This window comes from Zootoca vivipara, chromosome 1 (assembly GCF_965207765.1).
Source record: "Zootoca vivipara chromosome 1, rZooViv2.hap1.1, whole genome shotgun sequence".
Classification (NCBI taxonomy): Eukaryota; Metazoa; Chordata; class Lepidosauria; order Squamata; family Lacertidae; genus Zootoca; species Zootoca vivipara.
Genome location: NC_142582.1, coordinates 3,848,556 through 3,867,486, shown reverse-complemented (window position 1 = coordinate 3,867,486; position 18,931 = coordinate 3,848,556). Strand labels below are relative to the sequence as shown.

At 42.6% G+C, this 18,931-nt stretch overlaps 1 protein-coding gene across 7 annotated transcripts in view; it reads right to left on the bottom strand.

The window, feature by feature from the left end:
• Positions 1-18,931, bottom strand: part of FN1 (fibronectin 1) — an 81,107-nt gene that overhangs the window by 6,644 nt on the left and 55,532 nt on the right. For 5 of the 7 annotated variants that reach the window (XM_088666791.1, XM_088666577.1, XM_088666616.1 and 2 more), the window contains 14 exons: positions 17,275-17,430; positions 16,003-16,116; positions 13,994-14,263; positions 12,729-12,916; positions 11,465-11,552; positions 9,670-9,846; positions 8,878-8,967; positions 8,463-8,642; positions 7,620-7,709; positions 5,518-5,957; positions 3,389-3,527; positions 2,633-2,797; positions 874-999; positions 18-124 (listed from right to left, as the gene is read on the bottom strand). In XM_088666791.1, the coding sequence (XP_088522917.1) occupies positions 18-124; positions 874-999; positions 2,633-2,797; positions 3,389-3,527; positions 5,518-5,957; positions 7,620-7,709; positions 8,463-8,642; positions 8,878-8,967; positions 9,670-9,846; positions 11,465-11,552; positions 12,729-12,916; positions 13,994-14,263; positions 16,003-16,116; positions 17,275-17,430 (2,330 nt within the window). The remainder of the gene's footprint in view (positions 1-17; positions 125-873; positions 1,000-2,632; positions 2,798-3,388; positions 3,528-5,517; positions 5,958-7,619; positions 7,710-8,462; positions 8,643-8,877; positions 8,968-9,669; positions 9,847-11,464; positions 11,553-12,728; positions 12,917-13,993; positions 14,264-16,002; positions 16,117-17,274; positions 17,431-18,931) is intronic. The other 2 variants (XM_088666737.1, XM_088666760.1) reach the window with 1 other exon arrangement.

Here is an 18,931-nt window from a genome sequence, read left to right as displayed (position 1 = left end):
GGTATTAAAATGCTTACCTGCTGTCCTCCATAGCAAGTACAGGAGCAGATAGCCCCAAGATATTCCTTCTGCCATTGCTCTCCTACATGGTACATTTTGCCCTCATCATAGCAAGTTGCTTCATCTACAAAAAAAAAAAAAAAAGCCGAGGAACAAGCAACTCTTTTAAAAATTGGTATGAACTTTGCCACTTGGAGGACAAAACATCTCAAGTATTAAATCCACCTTAACAGTGCCAACCTATACCAGAAAGATTCTTAAGACAATTTAGGAGGTTATCTCCAGTGTGGTATTCATCAACAGGTTGGCAGGATTTTGTTCAGGTTTTCTCCTACCTGCCAGCCTGTGGAAAAGAGGAGGGAGGAGGGAATAAAACCTAGTTGTGTACTGTTGATTTATGGCTACCAGCATGGGCAGTAGGGCCATGAGTTGCCAGTGCTTTCCCGTAAGAGGGAGCACCTAAACCGGGCAGAAACTTTATCCTGATGGTAGGAACACATTTCTCTTGCTTTTTGTGGTATAAAGAATGAACAGAACACCCTCATTGTCAGTTAAACACTCCTGTAAGAAGAATTGTCCCAGAGGACAGGAATCAGACCCCAACGTTTCATTTTAATTTGATTACTATGAATTCAGAAAAAAATAAATCACTAGAGGTGGCATTCAACTACGCTTAACTCAGAGTAGATCCATAAGTTTGGCCCATTAATTTCAATGGATCTCCTCTGAGTGAAACCCAGTTGAATAGCACCCTAGATTTTGCTTCTAGGTTATTTTGGGGACAAGCACAAAAATAAAGAGCTAAAGACTGTACTTTGAAAGAGCAGCAGGAATGTAGTTTTGTACATCAAGAAAGGTAATGCCCATACGTACGAGGTTCACATTTGAATTCTCCCTTTCCGTTCCCAAGGCAAGTGCAGCTCATCATTTGTCCATTCTCTCCTTGCCGGTCCCACTTCTCACCAATCTTATAGTTCACAGCATTGTCATGACACCACTCTGAATGAACCAAAGAAATGACAGATCAATAAAGTGATGTGGAATCCACATTGAGCCCTGTTTGACAATGTGTTGGCCACTTGATGTATTATGGGGCTTAGGGTCCCAGAGACAAAAGCCTCAGATTTGTAGAAGGAGCTTTTTTTTTACAAAGAACAATATTTCAACAAAAAAGAGCTCTTATCCAGTCAATTGGTAGCTAGGCACAGATTGGAAGTAAAAGGGGGCCTGACATGTTTAGTATCCATAAAAAAATAACTCCTCTGTTATTGTTCCCAGGTAACAGTCCCCACCTATACAAAAAAGAATTTTAGGTTGTTTCAGACACATCCATTTGCTGTTGGTCGTCTCATTACTGTGGCTGCTTAAACCATCACTTATCCCAGGGTGAGCTAGAAGCCTTTGATCTTGCTAAGGGTTGAGCAGTGCTTCGCCACTGGAACATATTAGGAACATATTTAGAAAGTGAATTGGCTTTTAAGAGAGTTGTTAAGATTATTTAAGAAAGCTCTAGTGCTGCTAGGGTATGACAAGGCTGGAAATGAGGGCTATAGCTTGCAATATGATCAAGACATATTATTTAGGTTTTATCAAATTGTCTTCGAGTTATCAGGATTTATTTAGTTGTTGATTTGGCTGTCAGCATCTGTAAATGTGAAGCACACACAGAAGAAGCAATGTTCAATTAGGTGTCTTATTTTATCTGGCGGGAAAACATAAGAATCTAAGTGTTTGGCATCAGGGCAGTCAGCTGGTAAAGTCCTGAAGCAAACAAAATACTGAACTTTAACTGGAAACAACTGGTGTAAACCAGAATTAATGACGGCATTGCACTAGTTGGATTATGTTTTATGGTTTAAATCCAACAAATAGCAGGGTCACTTGTATTTCACAGTTAATAATTCCAGTCCAACACAGGGCCAACTGAACATTTCCCCCTCAGCTTTTGTCAAGGGCAGATATTTAAACATCTCCTAAAACGATAGGCATTGCGGATGTTTTTTGAATGTGCTGGACACAGTAGAACATATTCTTTTATACTGTTCATTGTACAACCAGCTACGCAAATGTGTGCTATCCCCTTTTCTGGGTTGTCTAACATCACAGCACAATGAAAATGGTGGTCTGTTAACCAGGGCATGTGGGTGTTCCCTAGTTTGTCTTGTATTTCTTGTGTCAATGTGGGTTCATCATTTTTGCAGAAGCCTGCTGGGTGGTATAAGCCTTTGGCTTGCCAGGTTTTTATCTGGAGGTTTTGTGCTGTGTGGTGGAATAGTGGGTGGTGAGCCAGGGGGATTAGCGGGGATGGGGTTGGGAACAATTTACCTGCTTCTTCCTTCCACGCTTTAAGCATGGTCTGTGTGAACCTGTTTAGTGTTGTGGGGATTTGTCTGGGAGGAATGGGTATGCTGTGGTGGGCGTATTTTCGATTATGTCTCTCTCCAGGTGTACCCATTGTTTTGTTTCGTCTTCAAGAATGTATGGGATTATGTGGCACTCTTGGTTGGTGATGTAGTATAGTTCTATGCTGGGAATTCCTCACCACCCTCCTGAGGAGGGGAGGTGTAGGTATTTGGGGTTTATTGCCTCAAATTTTAGAAATGGAGCCAAATGAATACAAGAAGCTACTCACTTGAAGAGTCACATCTGAAGTGCCCACTGCCAAGGCCTAAACACTGGCACCAGAGTTTAAATCCAGTTTCAGACATTCTTTCCCATTCCTCCCCAACAGAGTAGAAGGAGCCAGTGAAGGTATCATAACATGAGTCATCTGTTGGTTGGTTTGATGTTCCAGAAACTGGAAAGAACACAGAATGAAAAGTTGTATGACAACACGCAGTACTTCTTAGCAAACAATCCCCCCCCACACACACACTCAAAAGTGTGCCAGTAATAATGAAGTCTCCATGCAGCAATAAATAGCACAAAAATCTATCTTAATTATCTTTGTCCAGATTATGATCTGGATTTCATTGCTTAAACAGGCTTCCTCTCCCACTAAGATTCTTCGAATATATAACACAGATGAAGCAAAGGAACAGACAGAAATGTATGCTGAAAGATACACAACTGAAAGAGGAGTTTGAGAGCTAGAATGGTGCAGTGGTTAGAGTGCAGTAGTGGGGAGATCAGGGTTCAAATCCCCAGTCAGCCATGAAGCTGGCCCAGTCACTTTCTCTCTAACTAACCTCCCTGGGAGGTTAAACTGGCGTGTGGCATGGAGACACCTACTGTATGCATGCCACCCTGAACGCCATGAAGGATTAGTGTGATACAAGTGTAAAATCCAACCAGACAAGGACAACATAGTTATCAGTGATCCTAAGCCAAGGTTATTACACAAAAGAAGAGTGGAGCCCTTCCCCCAAAGGGCTTCCTTTCTACTTACCGACATTGCCCACTGTGACCACCTCTTCAAGGACTTTGTGTCTTTTCCTATTTTTAATTGCCTCCACTATGATGTTGTAGGTGGCACCTCTAGTAAGACCGGTAAGCGTAGCACTTGATGATGTGCCAGGAACTCTGAGCTACAATTTGAGAAGATGTATAAACATGTTGAATTTTGCTTTCGAAGAATGAGACACTGTCTCTGAAATGGCTGTATAGCAAGTTGATTAGTCTAGAGAGCAGGGTTTTGGGGGTCCAATCCAATGAGGATATGACTTCTCTTTACCCAAATAGAGATGAGACCAGTCTCCCTTATCCAGCACCTTTCCCCCTTCTTTTACAAATGCAATGATGTGGCTACCTAGATCTACTCAACTTGTCAAGAACAGGGTGAGATTTAAGCAGCCAATTTACTGCTTGGTCACTTTTTGATGTCACCTTCATGATGAGGAGCTGCCACAAAGTCTTCTTCCTGTGCAGCTCTAGTAATGTCGAAAGAGGAGCTCACAGTAAGTCTCTTTCCCACACCAGCATTTGTCCCAGTTTTTTGCAGGATTGAAAAGCCCATCCTGTTTTTGACAAGACATTTCCTATCCAATAGGACAGAGATGAGGAACCTGAGTGGCCCCACCAGATATTGTTGGACTCCCATTTCTATCAGCTCCAGCCAGCATGGCATGTGGTCAGTTATGACAAGTGTCATAATCCAGCAACTTCTGGAGACTCACAGGCTCTTCATTTCTGCCTCAGACCAAGAAAAAACTCTCTTCATAACCACGGATTCCCATCTGTAGCAGCAAAAGCATGTTACTTTTGAAGTCTTCAACACATTTATCTGGTATCTTAGTTCTCATTTCTTCTATCTGTTCTGTAGTCTCTGCTCCCTCTAGCTCTACCATTACCCTAGCACAGGCATAGGCAAACTCTGCCCTCCACATGTTTTTGGCCTACAACTCCCATGATCCCTAGCTAACAGGACCAGTGGTCAGGGATGGCGGGAGTTGTAGTCCCCAAACATCTGGCGGGCAGCGTTTGCCTATGCCTGCCCTAGCAGACTAATTAGCTTCCTGCAATGACTCATTAAACGACCTATTTTCCATTACTGCACCTTATGCCAGGAATTTCCTCCCTAAATGTGTATTAATGCCATTTCTCTGCTTTCCTTCTCCTTCACCCTCAGGACTGCAAAACCTCAAGGACTGGCTCTCCCCATATGAACCAGCCTGGACCCAGTGATCATCATCTTTGTGTGCCTCCTCTGCGAGAGGTCCAGAGGGTGGCAAAACAGGAACGGGCCTTTTCTGTCGTGGCTCCCCATTTGTGGGACGCTTTCCTCAGGGAGGCCTTGCCTGGAGCTTTGATTACATATTTTGAGGCAAAAACATTCCACTTCTCCCAGGCCTCCAATTAAACCACCTATGGCCTTTCAAACTGGAGGGGGGTATTGTTTTTGCTTGTTATTGTGACATGTATTTTTGTGCTTTGATATTGTAAACCGCCCTGTGATCTTCAGTTGAAAGGTGGTATAGAACTTTAAATAGTAATAGTAGTAATATCCAACTAAGATTGAAGTACGTGTAACTTCAATGGTTACATTTAACCATGACCTTTAGCACCCCATCCCTGTTTTCATCATTGTCTTTATTAGATTGCAAATTCCTCGAGAATAGGGTCTTGAAGACAGTTTGCCTATGAAACCTGGTAAAGTGCCAGTGAGGGTGTTATCTAAACCAGGGGTCACCAAACTTTTTTCAGCAGGGTGCCTGTCCACTGTCCCTCAGACCTTGTGGGGGCCGGACTATATTTGGGAAAAATAATAATGAACGAATTCCTATGCCCCACAAATAACCCAGAGGTGCATTTTAAATACAAGGACACATTCTACTCATGTAAAAACACCAGACAGGCCCCACAAATAACCCAGAGATGCATTTTAAATAAAAGGACACATTCTACTCATGTAAAAACACGCTGATTCCTGGACCGTTCGTGGGCCAGATTGAGAAGGTGATTGGGCCACATCCGGCCCCCGGGCCTTAGTTTGGGGACCCCTGATCTAAACAAACACAATGACAACAACACTTTCCCAGAATTCCCACTACCTTTTAGAAATGAACAAAACCAAGTTACCTCTACAGGTTCTTCCTCAGCACCAACAGGTTGACAAGAGATAATGTATTCAGTGCTCTCTGAATAGGGCGTCCAAGAAATGGTTGTCTGAGAAACTGCTTCCTGGGGCCTCGTGTGATTATTCTTGGGCAGAAGGTTGTGGGGATAATAAGGATGTTCATCCACGTCTGGTAGGTCTCCAGGCTGTACATGTGGCCTACGCCCCACTGGGGTGGTGGCAGTTGTAGGGGTCCGAGACCCATATACTTCCACAATGACTTGTTGGCCTGGCTTGCTCAATATAGTCTGCTGACCAGAAGTCCCTGGAAGTTGGATACCATTTCCATTATCATGCGGGTTGTTGGTGAGATAAGGCGTGTTTTCCCCAGCGCTGGGCACATCCAGGTTCTCTGACACACCTTGGCCAGAGTGTGGCAGCGTTACTAGCTGGGGAAGCTCATCTAGACAGAGAGAGAAGTTAGAAGCGGTCAAAGCCAGGTTCTCAAGCACCCTTCAGCAAGCGCTGCTTCCATTATGAAACAAACTAAGCAGCGGCTCCGTAAAACACTGCCTAATTCAAGCAATTAAATGTTAGCAGCCTTCTCAAGGGTGCTACATGGTCCTGAAAAGTCATCATGCAGTTTCTCTACAGAGGCTACTTAGAGCACTTCAACCAGAAGGCAAAAGCAAGATGAGCCAAAGTGATGACAATTTTTGTACCTTTGAGATGATCCCCCTATGAAGCAAAAGAACCTTCTTGCCACAAATTATATTTTGCTGAATGAATGAATGAATGGCAGGACATTTCTATCCTGCCACCAGGCTGCATTATGTACCCTCAAATTATGCCCTGGGACCACTATATTCTGTTCCTTTGATGTAATTTCAGCTAAAGGGGAGAAATATTATATACTACATTACCCCTTGCACCTATTTCCAAAGGATGATAACACCTGAACTCCCCTCTACTTTACAACTATTTACCACACACTTCAAAGGTGAATCTGATTTGAAACTGAGAGTTAAGTCAATCATCCATTACTGAAGCTCTTGACTCCCTTTCTTCTGAGAAAAAGCAACTCTTGCGTCTTAATAATGTATGAACAAGTCACTCAGACCCGCATGCATCAACTGATATCTACTAGTCAGTATAGATTTCTCCTTTTGAATCTATAAAAAGCTAGATGGGTTACAATCCAGATCAAATCAAGCATTTGTAGGTTCCACTGATTTACAATTAAGGCGAGTTAAGCGAGTGCTTACCTCTTGCCAGTCAAATTAAATGCTGAGGCTGGTACCCCATATATTATTGAATGGTTGTGAAGCTTAATTCTGAGCAGACATGTTTAATTTGGATTGGAGTGTACCCTCAGTTTGCAACGGATTCAGAGGTAAGCAACAATATGAAATCAACCATCTTAAAAGTAGGAAACGGGAAAGACAAAAAGTGAAAGGAGGTTTGTCAACCGCAGCCAAATCTATTAAACTGCATCCGTACTTTGCAGCTCAGGATTACCAGCTTATCTGAATATACATATACAGTGATACCTCGGTTTATGAACACAATTGGTTCCGGAAGTCTGTTCATAAACTGAAGCGTTCATAAACTGAAGCGAACTTTCCCATTGAAAGTAATGGAAAGTGGATTAATCCGTTCCAGACGGTCCGTGGAGTACTTAAACTGAAGCATTCATAAACTGAAGCAAACTTTCCCATTGAAAGTAATGGAAAGTGGATTAATCCGTTCCAGACGGGTCCACGGAGTACTTAAACTGAAATGTTCATAAACTGAAGCATGGGTGTAATTGGTTCCGGAAGTCTGTTCATAAACTGAAGAGTTCATAAACTGAAGCGAACTTTCCCATTGAAAGTAATGGAAAATGAATTAATCCGTTCCAGATGGGTCCGTGGCGTTCATAAACCGAAAATTCATAAACCGAGGTGTTCATAAACCGAGGTTCCACTGTACAGATTGATGAGTGTCTCCACTTGTGTCCAGATATACAAAGGAAATTTTAAGCAGTGATGTGCCATCAGTTGTGTGGCAATGGCATTAACTGAAATTCAAAACAGAACTGGATCTAGCTTCTCTTTCGTGCTCAGTAAGATTGAAGGTGTTTTACCTGTTTTTGTCCTTCCAATCAATGGTTCACTCTTCTGATTATTCTTCACAGCAAATATATAGATGACATATTCTGTTCCTGGCTCCAGACCTGACAAAGGATTGGCAGAAACCCATTTTTAAAAGGAAGCAGTATTCAAAAGGAGTGTTCAAGGTCGGCACAACAGCTTGCAGTGCAATCTTATACATGCTTACTCAGAAGTAAGTCTCGTTGTTTTTCATGGAGCTTACTATCAGGTAAGTGTTTATAGGTTTTGTAACCTATACACGCACCGCTCCCATTTACTACCATCTAGTTATTCTTCAGATAGGCATTTATCTTGCCAGGATAAGGTTTTGCTGGCTTAACTTCTTATATTTTGAGATAGCTTCTCTGTTTTCTTGTTTTATTACTTTCATCTCTCTGTTGTTTGATACTGTTCATCTGTTGTCCTGTTAAGTTCAGATTTTGTAAATGCAGTCACAGCGGAAAGGTGGGATATACATGTTTCTAAGACAGAGGCAGGCTTCTAAAGGTTAGAAGTACTAATAAGGTCCATATTCTGAAACAACCGAACCAAACTGGTCAATTGGCCGGTTTCTGGGGCATGTTGCATTTTAGCATGACCAAGATATGGTCCCAGACTGTTGCTATGCATGTAGTAGTAGGCTTAGTACTCAACTGCTCCTATTCAGGTCTTTGGGACAAAATGCACTAGTTACAGCTGGCAAAATTGTTGAGGCAGGGTCAAAAGTTGTCATTACCAAACCCCAAACCCCCCACCCCACCCAGGATGGCCAAGCAACGAGCAGGCTTATCCCACCTCTCAGCTAACGGCTGGCTTCTTGGGGGAGGGGTACATACCTGTAATAGTGGCCTCCGTAGTGCCAGGGCGGGGACGAGGAAGCACTTCCCTAGGCTGCCCCCCAACCTGCTCGTATTTGATGATGTATCCTGTGATCTTGGCCCGGGGTGGCTGCCAAGTGAGCAGCAGGGAGTTGCTTGTGGTTGTAAGGAAGCGGAGGTTGGAGGGGGCGTCAATGGCTAAGGAACAAATAAAACCTTTGAGTGCATGTATTTTAATATGACATCATGTCCCTCAAGGGGGAAATACAGTTTCCATATGTTTCAGCTACAAGTCTGAGAACATTCTGCTTCTTCCCAAGTGGGGTGTGTGTGAGAGAGAATCATTGCTGTAACATGTCACAGATGATTTACATGATCAAAGGAAAGGAAACCACCATTTCAGTTAATATGAGTTTTTATAAACTACCATTACCAGTGGACGCATCAATCACTACTGGGGAACTGCGAGCATTGCCGTTCAGGGTGTAGATGTAAATCTTGTAGTCAGTGCCGGGCTGCAAGCCTGTGATTCAAAGTGAAATATTAAAAATAAAATAAACCTTGCTCATACAAAGTTCTGTTCTGAACAGCATTGCTCCTCAAGTCAATAAAAACATGTTGGCTGACAAGCCCTAAGGGTGGCATCACAATAATAATAATAATAATAATAATAATAATAATAATAATAATAATAATTTATTATTTATACCCCGCCCATCTGGCTGGGTTTTCCCAGCCACTCTGGGCGGCTTCCAACAGAAACATTAAAATATACTAATTTCTTAAACATTAAAAGCCTCCCTAAACAGGGCTGCCTTCAGATGTCTTCTAAAAATCTGGTAGCTGTTTTCCTTTTTGACATCTGATGGGAGCACGCTCCACAGGGCAGGCGCCACCACCGAGAAGGCCCTCTGCCTGGTTCCCTGCAACTTGGCTTCTCGCAATGAGGGAACCGCCAGAAGGCCCTCGGAGCTGGACCTCAGTGTCTGGGCAGAACGATGGGGGTGGAGACGCTCCTTTAGGTATACTGGGCCACCATGATTGGCGGGGATGGGGATTAGGGTCTATTATGCTGCATTCTGAAATCGTACTGAAAAGGAAGGACATAAGGAAACCCTCAGTAGTGGAGGTATGGAAAGGGAGAGCCAAGAAGACTCTGACTCAGAGCCTGGGGGCAGATGTGACAATGAGCAGACACAGCGGTGGTGTGAATAAGTTCACATACCAGTGATAGTGTAGGTTCTAAAATCGGGGCCAATTGTTCGTTGAACAGGATTTTGACCACTTGCTGGGACAGCATCAATATGGAAACCAGTGATTGTCTCGGTCTTGGTACGCCAGACGATTGTGATGGTCCTCTCTGTGACATCTGTGACACGTGCCCTGCGGGGAGGGCTGACATCTGCACATACACACAAACACCAAAAGTCAGGCAACAGTGTGTTAGCACCACAGTCATGCACAGCTGCTTGGAAGACTTGAAGGCTGCATACACACTATACCTTTAAAGCACACTCTACACATATTTCTTCTCTTAAAGAATTTTGGGCACTGTAGTAAAGGGTTGCTGGGAACTGTAATTCTGTGAGGGGTAAACTACAACAGTCAGGATTCTTTGGAGGGGGGGGGCTGGTGCTTCAAATGTGCTTTAAAGGTAACGGGTGCACGCAGCCTTGCAAACATGCATTGAGGCAAATTCCACTAAAAGGCCGCTTCAGAACTTCCACTTATTTATACATCAAAACCCAATCTGCCTAGTTCTCACTCAGGATTAGAACCAGTGATTCTAGGAACCCATTTCCAGGCACTCCCAAAAAATATGAGAAGAGCCCTGCAGGATATGACCAGTCTAGACTAGCATCCTGTATTCCAACAATGACCAACTAAATGTCTATGGAAAGGAAAGACGCAGGACACAACAAGGGCAATAGCCCTCTCCCCATTGGTGCTCCCCAATGACTTCTATTTGGAAACCTGCTGCCTCCGACCCTCCAACAGCCATCATGACTAGGAACTCTTGATAGTCCATGAACAATCTGTTGGATATTTTGAATAGTCAAGTTACTTTAGAGCCAGTCTAATGTAAATACTGTCTGTTTAAGAGAAACAGGTGCCGGTGTTTCTGTTAATTGCTCACAGGCATGGGCTCTGCTCCTTGTATATAAGGCTCTGCCACAAAGCCTTCTGGATCTCTTAGTTAGATCTTTTCAGTTTGATTCATCTCTTAGTAGATCACTCTCTCAGCTGTTCTCAGTTTAAGAGATTCCCAGTTGAATCTTAGTATGAGAGTTGCTTAGTTATAAAGCTAGTTTACTGTTAATTCTTGGGTAGTTTAATGGGAGTTATGTGGGAATTTTGTGGGAAGTTTGGAAAGTGGGTAGATAACATTGCTAAGAGAGAAAGCATTTATCTTTAGTTTAAAGTCTCTTTAGAGTCAGTTTGTTTTCCAGTTAAAGAAACCCAACCGTTTGTATTTTCATCTGCATACTTTTACAAGTGTGCAGCTAGTAAGGGGGTTCATATAAGGGAGATAATTCCCTACGCTCTTGGTGATGTTTTCTTAGCCAGGTCAACTTCTGACTGCGTATACTCTGCGTGAAGCGTACTTTAAAGGGCCGTTGTAAAACGGGGATATATGATTTAGGTTAAGCAGGTTTCAATATCCAGTTTTCTCCAATATTATTCTTATCATATATATATTATCCAATGCAATCCTCTTTTAAAGTGGGTGGGCCTCACAGCAGATTGTGGTAGACAATTTACTATTTGTGCTGTGAACTTCCTTTGGTCTCCCCTGAGTTTTTCAACACTCAGCCTTATTTGATGGTCCTGGGTTCTAATATTGGGCAATTGGGGGGGACTTATCTATCCTCTTTCTTCACACCATGCATAATTTTATACACCTCTATCATGTCCTCCCTTCCCACTTATTTGCCTTTTCTCTAAATTGAAAAAGCTCCAGATGTTTTTGCCTCTGAATCAGTGACTCTGTGGCTATTTTGAAATGTTGAGTAACTTACTCTCTAGGGTAGTGACTACACCCTGGGCAGGTCTGCTGGTCAGAGAGTCCTTCAGAGCATAGATGCTGACTTCATATTTGGTTGCCACCTAAATGTAACAAAACCATGGACTGTTAAAGAGATTTACATCCTCCAGGAGGTCACAAAATGCTGACGCATAAGCCATGTTGTTTATATTCTCTAATCCAGTGCATTGTGAAGTGTTGGGAGCCTTATTGAGCAATCAGAAAATCAGCTGGAGCCAAATATTCAGATGACACAAAGAAACAAGCATTTTTCAGTGGCTTGCATCCCTTGGTAATTGGCTTTTATCTGCTCTTTTGGAGAATTGCATATTCCACATGTAGAGCTTTTTTTCTGGGGGAATTCAAGGGTATCCAGTACTGGCACTCACCCACCCCTAAATGTTAAAAGTGTGTCACTTACTGTAACAACTTCATGGTGACCACCACCACCTTTTTTAAAAAAAACCCTAAACCCCACTGTCCATATGCATCTTTTATGAGATATATAGAATGAAAGTTACACATGGCAACAGTGACTGCAGTCCCAAGGCCTGTCAGGAGATATACCCATAACTCTCTGTCTTCAATGGAAAACCCTTTTGGAGGAATGGGAGGTGGTCTCAGGGCCTATGCTGCTTGCTATAATGTCTTTATTATTTGCTTCATTCAAATGCAGTTATGAGAGACCGCTGAATGTGTAGTCAAGCTAAATATAGGTTGAACTTCTGACCCCATAAATTTTGCGGTTTCAAAACAACTATAATCAAATGCATTTAAAAAGAAGAATTTTACCACATGTGGTGGTCATGTAAAATAACCCAGGAATTGTGGGAATTAAAGGGGGGGGAATAACTTAAGAGAACATTTCCCAAGAAACCAGAAGTTTTTCTTCTGGGAAGAAGTAACCGAAATCCCCAAGAATACAGAAAGGATTGGAAAATGTTTGTAGAGTATTAAAAAAATCAGAATAAACAAGTGAACAGATTAGCAGGACTTGAATAAATTCAGCAGTATAAGAGGAAGTAGGAGAAAATTAGTACAAAGAGTAGAACTTTGGTAACTAAGAACAGGCAGAAAAGAGGGAAAAGAAAAGATACCAGAGAAGGAGAAGATGGGAAGTCCTTAGATGTTTTGTTCTTGGTTTGTAGTGGTTTTGTTTTCATTTTCTCCCTTTATCCTTTACTTATTCTTTTTGAACTGTATGTAAAAACACAAATAAAAATTCATTTCAAAAAAATAAATATAAAAAGAAGAATTACCATGAGTCCTGAGACAACAGCCGATGTGCTATCTGGAGAGAGGTTAATTTCCTTCATTGGCCCGTTCTTATCCTTGGGAGTCACTCGGATTCGGTATCCAGTAAGTTGAACATTAGGTGCAGTCCAGGTGACTGTCACGCTGGTTGGGGCAACCTGAATAAACTTCAGGTTCATAGGAGGTGGGATTGCTGTCAAATTTAGGATTAAAAATTTAGATTATTTCGGGAGTAGTAATGAGTACAGAAATGGCTAGCCCTGCTGTGAAGTCACCAGTATCATTTCAGGTGACTGCAGTTATGATGCTGTGACCAGATATCTTTTTTTAAAAATCTAATAGAAAGGAAATTTCAAAATCCAGGTGCCCCGAACAAGACAAATATGCATTGAAATGCTTTTATACATGGATTATCAGTAATGGAAGATAGTCGCTGGAAAAAACAGGGAACAACTAAGCTACAAAGTCATGTTTAAACAATGATGCCATAATTTAACTGAGTAACACACACACACACACACACACACACACACACACACACACAAGGTGTGGAGGTGATTGGTGCTGTTCTCTAATGTCCCTGGTTATAGATTTAGAATTTTAAAGAGTGGCTACATTCTGCTGTCCCTGCCCCAAAGCAGGGTCAATTATGTGATTTTGGAAATATGATGCTGATTTTATAGAATCAACAATAATCAAGACTATATGACGGTAACACATTGCACAGACTTACCGACATTTATTGACTAGGCTGACAAAGGGGAATGCCCAAAATCAGTCAAATTCTGTGCTCAAACATTCTGTGCGAGTGCTAGTGAAATTAAAAGGATGTGCAAGGAAGGACTGTGGGCATCTGGTGCAATGGTGATCAAGGTGGTGAGAAAGGAAGAAGGAGAAGGGGCAAATGAAAGTGTCATAGGGGACCTTCAGAACCCCTGCCCAAGGCTTTTTTAAAAATTGAAAACTAATCACCTTTCCTTTGATCAAAGGTAAACTTTTTAAGGGAGGAAAAGGCTACATGTCCCTTGATTCCAAAGTCGTGTGTGTGTGTGTGTGTGTGTGTGTGTGTGTGTGTGTGTGTGTGTGTGTGTTCTGATATCCTTCATCTTCCATGCAAAAGAAACCCATGTCCCCACACCAAAGGTGTTCCCCTGAACTGGGGGGTCTCATAGATGAGAAGCCAGCAGCACTTGGAAACTATTCTGGCCAGCCAGGCAACGAAGGCAGCCGCAGCTGCCCTGAGCGCCAGGTGGCATTGCTAGGCGTGTACCTGTGGACTGGGTCCCAATCAGAGGTAGGCTCTCCAAGCCATTGTGCAAGGCAACGATGCGGACAGTGTACTCAGAACCAGGCCTGAGGCCATGCAGCTCTGCAGTGTCGTCTTCGCCATCTGGAGCAGGGAATAGCTCACGGATTCCATCCTCAGGGGTTGAGTAGGTCACCCTGTACCTGGTGACTTGCCCCTGTGGGCTTTCCCAAGCAATTTTGATGGAATCGACATCCACCTCAGTGAATGTCAGTCCTTTAGGGCGATCAATGTCTGTTAGGCAAATTAATGATGAAAGATTAAGTGGAGGGGAAGGGAGGGGAAGGGAGGGGAAGCAGGGTTGGGTAGCACAAAGCACTATGTTATAGGCATGCAAAGCAATCTTCTATTTCTGCACATCCCGAAATAGAAACTATTTATTTATTTGTCTATTTATTTATTTATTTATTTATTTTGCAGCCTGCAGAGCCATTTACAGCAGCACAATGGAGGTGTGGCAGTTAAGACTCGTACCATGTTTTTCAGCTGTATGTTATGCTATTGCAAACAGCAATCAGCATAAAGCACAAGCTTTTTGGGAATCAAATGGCTGGTAGTCACAGCAGCACACCTCTGATGGGGGTTTCAGCTGATCTGACCATTGCATTGATGCTTTTGCTGCAACCCAGAAAACCGGACAGGAAGAAGCAAGGAAAGAGCCTGGAATCTGGCAAGCTCAATCCCCCATCAGAAAATGGCCTTGGCTAAAGACCCTCCTCAAATACTATTCCCATGGACCTGCAACTATTTTTGTTAGCCCAGAACCTCTTTGATGGAGGAACTGTGTTTCCCAAAAGTGCTCTGCACCAGCCAGATCAGAGAATCAAACTGATCATTGTCTTGTACTGCTGTAAGTGACTGCAGAAAGGCCTCAATGCAGCTATTTCAACAAATTAACATCCACATATCAATTTGTCAAAAAAACCCCCACCATTTTTGCAAATTATTGCCATAAGCATAGACAGTATGCATACGATGCTTTATCTTTCAAATGATGTGGCATATGCAAGCATAAATTAAAGATAGTCTTCGGCAGACCAGGATGTTACTTTTGATAAGACAATTTCAGCATATTAGTGATTCTGTTTCCATGACCGAAAACAGCCTGGAAGGCTTAGTATCAGCTCCAGGATAGACATGGACTGCTTCAGAAGTCCTGGAGTTCATATATTTTCTTCCATTTCCTCAGAATGTTTGCAAACACAGAGGTGACTTCTGGGGGTGCTTCCATGTACCTAAACAGTAACATTGGAAGCAGCTCTTAGGCAGCAGAGAGCAGGATGGATCGCTTTTCAAGGTGTCGTTAAAACTAGCACTGCAATTCTATGCATACTTACTTGGGAGGAAGTCCCATTGGACACCATTTACCTTGCTGCTGAGTAAATATGCACAGAATTGAGCACTGAGCCAGTTTCCATGAGCCAAGAGCAGTCTGTTCATTTTAAAAAGATTCAAATGATTGCATATTTTGCCACCGTTGATAGCAAAGTGATGTCAGAGTTGTGCATTTTCTATGCTTTCCAGGTAGAAAAGGTGACTTCTTTTGCACAAGTCTGGGGTTTCAGAATGCTGAGTTCTTTTCTTAGCTGGGTTAATTTTTCGCTTCATGGGCATATCACCTGTGCCTGGAGGAGCCCCCTGGTGTTCAATGGAAGATCTGTTCACAATGCCCGTGTCATCCTTATGAACCTCCCAGATGCATCTGGCTGCCCACTTGTGCACATGATGGAAAAGATGGACTTTTGGTGTGATCTAGCCGTGCTCTTCATATATTATTCTCCAATCCTCCCCCTACTCTGCTTGTTCAATATGTACAGGCAAAGAAAGGAAGGCTGGATGCACACAGACTTCCCATTCTCCTGTGAATACATTGCATTTTGCATGGATTTCTGAAAGTGGATATGTCCTGTGAATTCAAGCATTCAGAGACACTATGTTCCTGCTGTAAAACTCAGAAAATGCAAAAGACATACTTGTAACAGCTGTCTCAACCAGAGGCTGGCTTTCTCCATTTTGACCTTGGGCGTAGACACTAACTACATACTCAATTGTAGGTTGCAATCCATCAATTGTAACTTCAGTTTGATCTGCAACAAAAGGCCAATAAAACATTAATCATGAATGAAACGTTATTTATGGATGGCCTCATTCTGTCACAACTGAGACCCTTGTGCAAGTGTTCATTTGTGCTCCAAGTGGAAAGGCAACTTGCTCTAGATTAACACAAATACTTCCAGATCAAAAGATGTTTTGTTACTGGATTCCACACTCAAATTCCTTCAGAATGAAAAATGCAGAAATTCTTTGTTCTATAAGCCAGTTCCAATGAAATATATTGTACACTGGGGGCTTTTTAACAAACATTTGCAAGGAGGAAATCAGATGTCTAATTAAAGGTGAAGAACAATATTTGCAATCTTGACAAAAATACTCTTAGGAGGTTGCCAACACATCTCAAGACCATGACGCTTGTCCACTGCTGCAGAATTGTTCTGTCATTCTAGAAGAGGTACACTAAACACCATGTTATCTTTATGTGCAGTGCCTTAGTCTCGTGTGACTATTAGATGGACTACAGCATGCTAGAGGGGCACCAGGTCGAGCGAGGCTGTCCTAGAACTAAATGTATGAGCCTGAGCAAAGCCTCAGGTTGGTGCTCCTCCTCCTCTTTCTCCTAATTGGAGTAGAACTTGATTTGTATGAATGGGGGAAGAATCAACGTCTGTGATAAACCATGATTCCTAGGTTCACACACATCAGTGCAGAGAGATTAGGGGAACAGCCAGATGGGAGGAGAAGAGAGGCATGCCTGCCTGAAGCTCATTCCAGCTTGTGCATAGAGCATTATACCATAATTTATCATTAGGTGCAAACACACCTAGGAACTAATTGTGTGGTTCTTTAGGTCCTGGCCATTGTGCCTCTCCAGGGCCCATGTTTTGCCTCACAATTCTGATTTTAGCATGTTATCTCAGCATTTTGTGGAACTCAATGGAACATTTTGTTAACTGAGGAAGACATTGCTATTCTGCCAAGGCTTCTTATGACCTGTAGGCTTTTAATTTTTTTAAAATTTCTGTTCATGCTAGTGTATTCTGAAAAAGCATGAGAGAGAGAAGCTGGCCTATGGGGAAGGCGCAGTGGTGACCCAACATTTTGGCTTGCCAGTGATTCAGGCTTAGATTATGGATTTTTCCTTCCCTTGGGTGTCCCTCTCTTGAGTTTTATGTACGCACTGTTCTTACCTGCAGAGAGAACTCTGGTTTTTGTGGGACCATGGTTATCTTTGGGAACAGCTGTCACTCTGTAACCGGTAACTGGGGAAGAAGAAGGCTGCCATCGCACAGTTATGCTGCTGTCCTGAATATCAGTCACTTGTAGCTGGGATGGTGTATCAATCTCTGCACATAAAAGAATTAAATCATTCTGTGACAGACCTTAGAGAAGACTGACCACCTTGTGTTCAGCAGAAGTGTGGCCATGTTGGTCCTTCAAGGCCTAAAGTAACTCAGTTAGAAGACATTTCTCATGGACACTAAATAATATTTTGAATTTCATATGGAACCTGCAATGATAACACCAGAGGCTTGTTTCTTGGGGAACAAGCATTCAAAAACTGTAGATAAGAAAGTTTGGTTGAAGAAAGTGGGAGTTGAGAAAATCAGCAGAAAGCGCTATTTGAAAGTGTTAATATTTTAATCTGCAAGCTAGATCTTGGGATTTTAACAGAGAAGGGAAATTAAATAATAGAATATATATATATACATTACTCCTTCTCCGAGTGTTCTTCACACACACAAATGCTATGGCAAATTTGAACCTGTGTGCCATTATAGGCCTTTATCCTCACCACCAGAAGGGAGGTGGGTGGCTACCCCCGAAAACTGCTCTCTATTATGGACCCCAACTCTGGAACACTCTTTCCATGGGTGCCTGCCTCAGGCTTGGCCTGTTCAGTTTTAGGTACAAGGCTAAGATTTTATTTACCCTATAACTGAATGATTCAACAGCTATTGCTCCTGAGACTTTGTTACTTTTATCATTTTAGCTTTTGCACTGATGCTTAATTTGTCATTTTATACTGGTGCTGCTAAATTTTAAATATTTTATATGATTTATTTGTTCCGCGTTACTTCATTTTATGCTACCTTATATATGGGACCCAGGTGGCGCTGTGGTTAAACCACTGAGCCTAGGGCTTGCTGATCAGGTCGGCGGTTTGAATCCCTGTGACAGGGTGAGCTCCCGTTGCTTGGTCCCAGCTCCTGCCAACCTAGCAGTCCGAAAGCATGTCAAAATGCAAGTAGATAAATAGGAACTGCTACAGTGGGAAGGTAAACAGCGTTTCCATGTGCTGCTCTGGTTTGCCAGAAGCGGCTTTGTCATGCTGGCCACATGACCTGGAAGCTATACGCCGGCTCCCTCGGCCAATAATGCGAGATGAGCGTCCCTTTACCTTTACCTTATATTGTGTTTTTAGAAGGTCTTTTTCTGAGAACTTCATTTTTGAGAAGATGGGGTATAAATCTTTCAAAAATACATATTAACAAAATTAATATATATGGTTGAGCATAATATTGCTTTGATCCACGGCTGCTCAATAAACTGGTGTGTGTTAGCCACTTTTGGAATCCAGCATAATCCTTAAAACTATGGATTGCCACCATGAGGGACCTAAAAATTTTGCTCCCCTGCCACATCACTGTTGCTGCACTTTCCTTTGGCTCCACCCACTCAACTTCACCTATCCCATGTAAGCCTCTCCTATGCTCTACAATAATTGAATAGAGCCTCCACATGACCACAACATAGTGAAATATCACATGTTGAAGCAGACAAGGGAACACCGTTGCCCTTCTCCTTTGGTGATTGGTCTCCCAGATGCATTTGACTGGCCATTGT